The sequence below is a fragment of the Capsicum annuum genome, chromosome 10 (genome assembly GCF_002878395.1).
Source record: "Capsicum annuum cultivar UCD-10X-F1 chromosome 10, UCD10Xv1.1, whole genome shotgun sequence".
NCBI lineage: Eukaryota > Viridiplantae > Streptophyta > Magnoliopsida > Solanales > Solanaceae > Capsicum > Capsicum annuum.
Window position 1 is genome coordinate 109,886,283 of NC_061120.1, and position 10,375 is coordinate 109,896,657.

General features: G+C 35.5%; 1 protein-coding gene across 1 annotated transcript; it reads right to left on the minus strand.

Moving 5' to 3' along the window:
* Positions 1-4,591: 4,591 nt before the first annotated feature.
* LOC124887770 lies at positions 4,592-5,620 on the minus strand. Its single transcript, XM_047397691.1, has 2 exons — positions 5,190-5,620; positions 4,592-5,027 (listed from the first exon to the last, which is right to left on the minus strand). The coding sequence occupies exons 1-2, from the start codon at positions 5,618-5,620 to the stop codon at positions 4,592-4,594; spliced, it is 867 nt and encodes a 288-aa protein (XP_047253647.1).
* Between the last annotated feature and the right edge of the window lie 4,755 nt (positions 5,621-10,375).

The window sequence follows — 10,375 nt, forward strand, 5'->3', positions numbered from 1 at the left end:
AGAGTCATAGTTCCTGTAAATATACTAGCATCAGTAAGTAAGTAAAGAAAAGAAAATAAAATTTTCAAATTAAAGTTCTGTGTGCATACTCTGTTTAGGGTATGAGTCAGGGGTATGGGTCGTATTGATCGGGTATGACTCGTGTACATAGTGTATGACATTTTTTCATGCGTCAGCTTACGAATCCTCCTAACCATTCGTACCAATATGGTACAACTTATTACTATCAGTCGTAAGCAAATTAGGAACATTTATTCTACTTTTAATCCTCCTAGGTGGGTATGACTTGTAAGTGTATGAGTCGTATAGTCTGGATACGACTCGTATGGTTGAGTCATATCTATTCTAGAACCATAAATTCATTAGACTTCCATATTGTCACTGGGTACGAGTCCCATTATAACCCTGTACTGATGGGTACAGGTCGTAAGGGGTCTCGTATCCACTAAAATATAGTAGTTCAACTTTAAAGTTTGACTCCAAATCAAATACCCAAACTACCCATCTACTCTATGAAAAAGATAAATCATTTTGAGAGCAAACATATACAAAATACGAACTACACTAAAGTTTTCCCCCATTTTCAACCAAAAACCTAAGACAACAGTTTCACAAATTCAACATCAGTGAATATTCAACCAAACAAAGTACACATTATCTAACATTCATTATTTCCTCTTGGAAAATAAAAGGATTAAGTGCAAAGATTACTTGGTTCGAGTTGGAAAAAAACAAATTTCTTGATCTCACTTGGTTCTCTTCTAAAATTTATTCTTAACTCAAGCTAAATAGGAAATCTAATCTTGTTGGTAGTTAAATTAAGTTGTGTGCAAGCATATTTGTGAGCTTTGAGCTTAAAATTAGGGCAAGAATGGTGGTGTGCACAAATTTTGGTAATCATTCCCGTCGGGTACCTTTTTTGGTTTATTTAATTTAATTTTTGGAATGGGTTGACCTGTGATCCGACCTGATAAGCATGGGTACGAGTTGTATGTACAACTCGTGCCCACTCTTACAGGTCTTTTCTATGACTTGTATAGACCTGGAAACTTACCTAGGTTCTGAAATGGGTACTATTCATGGTGACGAGTTTTACCTTAAGGGTACGACTCATTTTGAGAATCGTATCCATTCCAGAAACTTTTGCCTGATTTTTATTTTTCTCCCAGGTCAACACGACTCCTACTCACGAGTTGTACCATATAGATACGACTCATAAAAAGTTCGTAAGACCAAACTTTATTAACTTCTCTAGATCTTTTCTATATTCCTTAGTCCTGCACACTGAACAAACATATTATCCTTTAAATGAATAAGTACAAAACATGGGTTGCCTCCCATGAAACGCTTGATTTAACATCGCGGGATGATGTGGCTAAGTTGGATACTCAAATTTCACCAACTATCCTCATGGTTTGCCTCCCATGCAACGCTTGATTGATTTAACATTACGGCATGACACAATTTCCTTGGTTACTCGGTCCTCACCAAGGTTAATTTCAACAACCTCATTCACTTCTTAAATATTTCCCAAATAGTGCTTCCCTTTTCGCCCATTTACCTTGAATGGGGCTTCACCATCCCTCTTCAATTCTAAAGCATCACACGTATAAACTATTAAAACCGTGAATGGACCGCACCACCTTGACCTTAACTTACCCAAAAATAAATAAAGTTTAGACTAATAAAGCAGCACCTGATCACCCTTGTTAAATACTCTCTTCTCAATCTTGCGGTCATGATGCAGCTTTATCTTCTTTGTAAGGTTTTGAACTGTCATATGCCTAGAGCTTAAATTTATCTAACTCATTGATCTGATTCAACCTTGAATTGGCTGCATCCTGCCCCTCTAAATTCAGCTTTTTCAATGCCCATAGTGCCTTTTGCTCAAGTTCAATAGGAAAGTGGCAAGCCTTACCATACACTAGCTTATAAGGTGAAGCACCTATGGGGGTTTTATAATTTTTGTGGTAAGTCCACAATTCATCATCTAAATTTATTGCCCAATCACTTCTATTGGCACACAGTCTTCGCCAATATAGACTTGATTTCTCTATTGCACACCTCAACTTGTCCACTAGTTTATGGATAATAAGGTGTTGCCACCCTATGTTTCACTCCATATTTTTCAAGCAGACTTTTGAGTAGATAATTGCAAAAATATGACCCTCCATCACTAATAATAGCTCGTGGCATGCCAAATCAAGAAAGTATGTTCTTTCTTAAGAATGCAGTGACACTATATACTTCATTATTAGGAAGTGCAATTGCTTCCACCCACTTTAAAACATAATCTACTGCCACAAGTATATACTTCATGTCATACGAACTTAGAAACAGTCCCATGAAATCTATGCCCTATACATTGAACAATTCCAATTGCATAATAGGAGTCATAGGAAGTTTATGTCTTCTAGAAATAGTACCTGGTCGTTTACATTGGTCGCAAGCAGAAACATAGTCATGAGCATCCTTGTAGATTGTTGGCCAATAATTGCCATATTGTAGGATTTTATGAGCTGTGTGGGGCCCTCCATGATGACCTCCACTGGTGAGGAATGACAACCCTTGAGTATTCTCATCATCTCCACCTCAGGTATACACCTACAAATGATTCCGTCTGCACAAATCTTAAATAAATAAGGTTCATCCTAGAAAAATTTCCTTACCTCATGCATGAATTTCTTTGTTTCCTGAGAGGAAAGATCTTCTAGAAGTAGATCACTAGCTAAGTTATTTGCATAATCTACAAAACATAGAATTGGATCTTGGAAAGCTACTAATATCTATTCGTTTGGAAATTTGTCATCAATCTCCAACCCATTTCCAACCTTCAGCATAACTTCCACCTCTAGTCTAGATAAGTGATTTGTAACTTAGTTTTTTGAGCCTTTTCAGTCCTTTACCTAAAAGTAAAATTCTTGAAACAAAAGCCCCACCTAATAAGCCTAAGTTTTACATCTTTTTTAGCTATGAGTTACCTCAATGCTGCATGATCAGTATGTACAATCACCTTTGTCCCAATTAAGTAAGATCTAAACTTTTCAAAGGAAAAAAACACTGCTAATAACTCTTTCTCTATCACAATATAGTTCCTTTGAGAAGGATTTAGTGCCTTACTAGAATAGTAGATGGGATGAAGAATCTTTCTTTCCATTGACCTAGTAACGCCCCTAAGGCCGAACTACTAGTGTCATATATAATCTCTTTTGGGCTTTCAAAAGCCTTCTCACATGCTTCATCAAAATTAAATTTCACCTCCTTCTCAAGAAGCTTGCAAAGAGGACTAGTAATATTTGAGAAATCCTTCATAAATCACCTATAAAGCCTATATTCCCTAGGAAGCTTTGAATTCCCTTCACGGAAATTGGGTAAGGTAATTTCTCAATCACCTCAATCTTTGCTCGAATAACCTTTATACCTCTCTTTGAAATCTTGTGCCCAAGCACAATTTCTTCTTGGACCATAAAATGGCATTTTTCTTAAGTATCAAGTGGCATTCTTCACACCATTGGAGTGTATTTTCTAAGTTCTTTAGGTAGTCTTCAAAAGAATCACAAACGACCGATAAATCATCCATGAATACTTCGCGGTGTCTTCTACCATATCAGAGAAAATTGACATCATACATCTCTAAAATATGGATGGAGTATTGCATAGCCTAAAAGGCATATGTTTGAAAGCAAAAGTCCCATTAGGACAGTTAAAAGTCATTTCTCTTGGTCCTGAGGTTCAATAGTGATTTGGTTATACCTTGAATACCTATCAAGAAAACAATACCATACTTTGCCTGCTAACCTATCTAACATCTGAACTGTGAAGGGCATAGGAAAATGATCTTTTTGAGTCCATGCATTTAATTTTCTATAATATATACACACTCTTCATCCAGTGACTGGCCTCATAGGCACTAGCTCATTCTTCTCATTAGGCACAATAGTTATTCTGCCATTCTTCTAAATACATTATACCAAACTGGCCCACTTACTATCAGCAGTGGGATATACTACACTAGCATCCAACTACTTGATTATTTCCTTCTTCACCACCACCTACATAGAAGGATTTAGTCGATATTGATTTTCAATAAATAGAACACAATAAAGTTCAAGTTATATTTTGTGAGTACACAGACCAGGCAGAATACCCATAATATATATAATGAACCATCCAATGCCATGCTTGAATCTCTGCAATACTGACAATAATGCTTCTATGTTTTACTGTCTCAGATCAGCTACAATAATAACCGGCAAAGTATTATAGGCCCCCAAAAATATAAATCACAAGTGATATGGAAGGGCCTTCAACTCTAAAACCAGGCCTTCAGATCTACTGCATGGAAAGGGTTTGGTGCAAACTCATACAAACCCTTTCCATGTAGTGCACTTACAAGCTCCTCATACTCCTCAATACCATCAAATTCAAAATTCATGATCACAGTTTCAAGTGATTTAACATGTAGGCTCTCTTCAATAGGAACACCAATATCAGAACCATCATCCCAAAGAGTAAATGCATCAAAATCATGGAATAAATCTTTCTCCTCATCATACACATCAATCACATATATCATTTTCAACTTATCAGGTTATCTCATGGATTTGCATACACTGAACATCACTTGTTCATTATTCAATCTCAGTATTAGTTGCCCCAGCTCCATATCAATCAATGTCCTACCGGTATATAAAAATGGTCTTCCTAAAATAATTGGGATTTGCAAGTCCACTTCACAATCTAAGATCACAAAATTAGTAGGAAAAATAAAGGAAACCACCTTCACCAATATATCATATAAAATACCAACTAGCTTTTTCACCATCCTTTCTCCAAACACTCGTCTCATGGTGGTAGGTTTTGGAGCTCCCAACCCCAGTTGTTTAAACACTACAAATGGCATAAGCTTAATAATAGCAGCCAAATCACATAAAGCATGAGCAAAGGTGAAAGACCTAATGGTGTAAGGTAGAGTGAAAGCACCGGGATCCTCCATTTTCTCCACCAATGATCTAGTAGCTATAGCACTACAATGATGAACATTATCGTCTAGATCATAACTGACTTTTTTCTTCTTGGTGATCAAATCTTTCATAAATTTTGCATATCCAGGCATTTGCTCCAATACCTCTACAAATGATAATTGATTGATAGTTCTTTTTGCAAGGATAAAAACTTTTTATGCTTACCATCTTCTCTTTTTTCTCAACCTTTGTAGATAAGAAGAAAGAGGTTGAATGGGTTTTAATACAGGATCTGCAACCTTATTTTCTCCTCCATCCTGCTTGCTACTGTTCTCTACATCAACAGGCTCCTTGTCATTCTTATGCTCAAAAATCATGGGTAAAGGTAAGTCTGTATTGACTTTACCACTCTGAGTGGTAATGGAGTGGCAGTGACTATCACTTCTGGGATTAACCATTATATTGCTTGGAAGAGTGTCAGGCTGTCTTTGATTTACTGTGGCTGACATCTGACCAAATTGTTGCTCCAACTGCCTGATTGATGTAACATGTGAATCAACTTTCTGGTTCAAACCTGACAAATCTTCTTTGATATCCTTCAGATAACTCTCTTGACTTTCTTTCCCTTTGACCAACTTAGACAAAAGTGCCTTCATTTTGGACTCTGCATCTCAACTACCTAGTTGAATATACATATCACTCTTCTCCTTATAGTCATATATACACTGCTAATCACTATTTTTTTCTCTGCTCCTATCTCTGTATCTATCATTATAATAGTTCTAACCTTGATTACCTTGCCCTTGGGCTCAGAAATCTACCAATCTATGATTAAGATACTTTGTTTCTTCTTTAGATTCAGTCTCGAATGGTTTAGAAATAGACCCTTGTGCCACAACTACATTGAACTTCTCAGCACTTATTGTCACAAATTATTTTGTAAGCAACCCAATATCTGTATAAAGCTGTGTAACCTCTTGTGATACCATATCATAACCGCTCCATAAGCATTTTTTGCTCCTATAGCATATGTACCACTACCACATTCTGAATACTTAGTATGCCATTCTCTATTGGTTACTGTAATGTTATCTTACATCTCTTGTGCAGCATCCCACTATAAAGATATAAATGCTCCTCCAAAAATAGTATCTACCATTATTCTTGAATTGCCATTCAAGAATCTATAGAAGATTTCTCAAAGATTAGACCCTCTAGTTCTATGATTCGGTTCCATTCTCAACATCTTCTTGAATCTAAACCATGCCTCATACACAGATTCTGCAGGTAACTATCTGAAATAATAAATTTTATCCTTCAACTGTAGCATCCATGCAGGAGGGGAAAATCTACTCAAAAACTATTTTTTCAACTCGTGCTAAGTAGTGATAGAGCCTCTTGGAAGTTCCCCTAACCAAAGTGATGCCTTACCTGTCAAAGAAAATAGGAACAATCTCAATCTCAATGCTTCCTGATCCACCACAGGAATAGTATAAGATGTGCAGATCCCAAGAAAATTAACAAGGTGAATGTTTGCATCATCCTTAGCTAAACTCGCCAATACACCCTTTAGATTCAACAATTGGATCATAGCACTAGTAATATCAAACTTCACATTGAGGGATAAAGTAGGAGGAACAATGGCTCAGGTCTCATTTAGATCATATGTAACCCATAACTTCTTCATCCTCCTTGTATGGATCTAGGTGTTGATATGCAGGAATCAATAGTGTTTTGTTTCTCTAAACTCGATGGTCATATACCTGTCTAGGCCTGACTAATCCACCTTGCTAAGTTAACTCAACCTCTGCTGCAAGTCTAGCATCTTTATCTTCTATTCTTTCTCGCTCTAACGGTTATTGTGTCTGTATGTCTACAATATTTTATGCATCTAGTAGAGCACATGGGAGTGCGCATTTGGATCTATAGGTGAGGGAACTTAAACCCCATCACAAACTTGTCCTGACATCCATCTCGGTGTTTAAAGGATTCTCTTTGGCTCTGGATCGAATGGATGGGATTACAATTCAATTCTAAGATTTGAATTGATTGAATAGATATAATGAAGTTCACCAATTCAATTCAATACACAAACTATTTTCCCCGACAACGGCGCCAAAATTTGATGACACCCAAAACTACACTCCAAATAGAAGTATACTACAATCGATTGCAAATATAATAACCCAACTAGGTGGGGGTCGATCTCACAAGTAAAACATGAATAGTTTCTTGACTTGATGTAATCCATAAGCTGTACAGGAAAGCAAAAGGGGTTTTTTAACATCAATCACAAGTAGTAACCTAATCTTGAGTGATTTGGAGTTGTACACAATAGAAAACGAACACTAGGATTGTGTTCCCCCTCGTTTCTCAACTTCATAAATATCTCATGATCAACCCAGCTATCCTATTGTTCTGTATGCAAAGTCTATAAGATAAGTATTATAGCTGCTTATTAGGCACGAAGACTTGTTTCTCCTTGCTTCGACCCCGGTTCACTATCACTGGTTAGGATCAAGCGATTAGATGAGACACAGGGACTAAAAGGTGGAGGTATAAATCCCAAATAATTGTCTTAATCTTCTTTTCCCAATCAGAAACTCCTTATTAGGGATGGATGCAAATAAAGGCTATCCCAAGCTCCTACAAATTCTTGAGATTAATTATTGCAAAGAAGATTAAGATACATGAAAAAACCCTAGAACAGATGAGTATCATACTTCCTCTACGTAACTAATCCGCCAGGGTTCCCACAACCCTAGTCAAGGAGATTATCCACTCATGTTTGTGCAAGAAACCATAATCATCAATGAAGAACACATATAAATAATTGCACAAGAATAAGATGAATAAACTCTAAAGTCTTAAATTTAATAAAAACCCAAAATCTTAAGAATAATTGTAAAAGTATGTGAAGTATTGTAATGAGGCATAGAAGAACATAACCTAATAAAAGTTAAACCCTAGGGTATTTATAGTATCTCAAAATAGCATAAAAATCCTAATAAAAATGGGAAAGGTAAAGTTATGTTGACAATCGGTATAACTCGGTCTTCAACTCAAACCGGCATCATATGAGTTGTACCCTGCCTTCTCATATCTGTTCCAGTGTTTGATCTCCCAAGGCTTCAACTTTCTCTTCAGCATACGACTTCTTATTATGATTAACACCTATGTTTATAACTCATGTCCTTCACTCGTATCCACTTGGAACTTCTATCCTTCCAAGCTTTAAACACTAGTTTATGTTTGACTTTCGTATACGAGTTGTACTCAGACTTCCAACTCGTACACTTCTGAGACTTCAACTTTTAGATGGTAGCTTAGATTTGGTAATGCTTATGACTTCTCTGTAAAACTCGTATCCTAGCTTACAACTTGGATGTTTAAGTTGTATCTTTCTTATACTTTGATTTTCAAATTTTCTTTTGAATCTGTTTTATGTTCGATTCAGCATACGAGTAGTATTGAATGTTTACAACTTGAGATCAGACTCGTACCTTGATCAGAATTGGTCTTTTCCAGGTCTTTTTGATCCTTTTTCATTCCAACACTATTATAGACCTGTTTTACCTATAATTTACACCAAAGTGCATCATATCTAATAAAATATCCTAAGTTCAATAATAAATTTGTGATTTTAAACATGGAAAGTGTCGTGTTTCCATGACATATCAAAGAATCATAAAAAATGTTCTACTTGCTCAAGAGATAATTATAGATATAAACATGAGGAATAAATATCACAATATTGTGGTTAAATTTGATATAGCCAAAGCGTATGATAGGATTTCTTGGATCGTTCTTACCAAAGTTCTCCAAAAATTTAGATTTTTAGAGATCATAATTGACATGTTTTGGAGGATAGTTTCTAATAATTGGTATTTAGTCTTGATCAATGGACAATCCTATGGTGTGTTATTCATCAAGAGGGATGAAACAAAGAGATATTGTGTCACCAACTCTTTTTATTATTGTTGCTAAGGTCTTATCTAGAGGATTGAATAATCTATTTAAAGATGAAGATTACAGGGGTTATGGCCTTCCAGAATAGAGTCCAAATATTAATCATTTGTCCAGTGAAAATGATAAATTTCTATTTTTTTTCTTGAAACCATGGGTTAGTAAGGAAATAAAGAAGGTGCTAATAAACTATGAATTTGTATCAGAACAGATGATTAATACGGATAAAAGTTTCTCTTATCTTCATGAGAAGGCTCCTTTGGCTATTGATTTAAGATTAAAAAGATTATCAAGTATTAAAATAGGTAATTTCTCATTTTCATACTTGGGATAAGAAAGAATAAAGTATACTTTGAAGAAATCTTAAGAAAGGTTGTTAAAAGAATTTTGTGATGGCATAATAAATTCTTATCATATGGGGGAAGATTTATTCTACTCAACCATATTCTTCAATCTATGCCAGTTTATCTACTTTAAGTTATGAGCCCCCCAAACGGTGTAATTGATCAATTGCATAAGTCTTTTGCAATGTTATTTTGGAGTTGAATAAGGAGAAAGGAATTCACTGTATTTTTCAGATGAGGTGTTTTCCTCAGAAAAGGGTGGTATTGGCTATAGATATCTCTATGATGTGTCAAGGCTTTATTTGCTAAGCTATGGTGAAACTTTAGAGTTTCAACATCATCATTATGGGGATCATTTATGTGGAATAAATATTGTAAGAAATTTTATCCCACAATTACTAAAGGATCAGGGGCCTAACATATTTGGAGAAAAAATTAAGTGTGAGGGAGAAGGTGGAACATAAAATATGATGGAAGCTAAAATCAAGAAATGCAAGTTCTTGGTTTGATAATTAGACAAAGTTGGGAGCTCTAAATTTTCCTGGAAGATGAGATTAGATAAGAGGAGCTAGAAGTTAAAAAGTTTATTAAGGAGAGAAATGGGTTAGGATGAAATTATTAAATATTGTTTTTGAGGAGATGACAAATCACATTATTGTGAATATCAACCATATTTTAGTGGAGGATGTCAATGATTCAACTTGGTGGATGGGGGATGTGAGTGGAAGATTTTTGGTTAAATCAGCATACAGAATAATGAAGGCCAAAAGAGAAGAATAGCAATGTGTCAATAACATTTGGATAAAAGGATTGCCTTATAAGATTAATTTTTTTCATTAGAGGTTGTAGAAGAGGAGAATTGCAATTGAAGAAAACCTTAGAAAATGAAAATTACCATTGTGTCCAAATGTTATTGTTTTGAGGAGTTTCAACAAGATACCATGTCCTATCTTTTTCTATTAGCTCCCATAGCCCAAATGCTATGGAAGCAGTTAGCTTCATGTGCAGGGTATAATGATGGACAATTGATATGTGAGCTGATGCTAACACATTTGAAGCTTAACTCTGAAGAATAGCGAAGTCTTAAGCAACTTTTGTTGT

Bases quoted from the DNA above. Each gene is read 5' to 3' on its own strand.
- LOC124887770 (XM_047397691.1), bottom strand. From the start codon at position 5,620: ATGAAGGCACTTTTGTCTAAGTTGGTCAAAGGGAAAGAAAGTCAAGAG. The intron at 5,028-5,189 runs GTAAGCATAAAA...TCATCATTGTAG, and splicing joins TTGAGAAAAAAGAGAAGATG to TGCTATAGCTACTAGATCAT.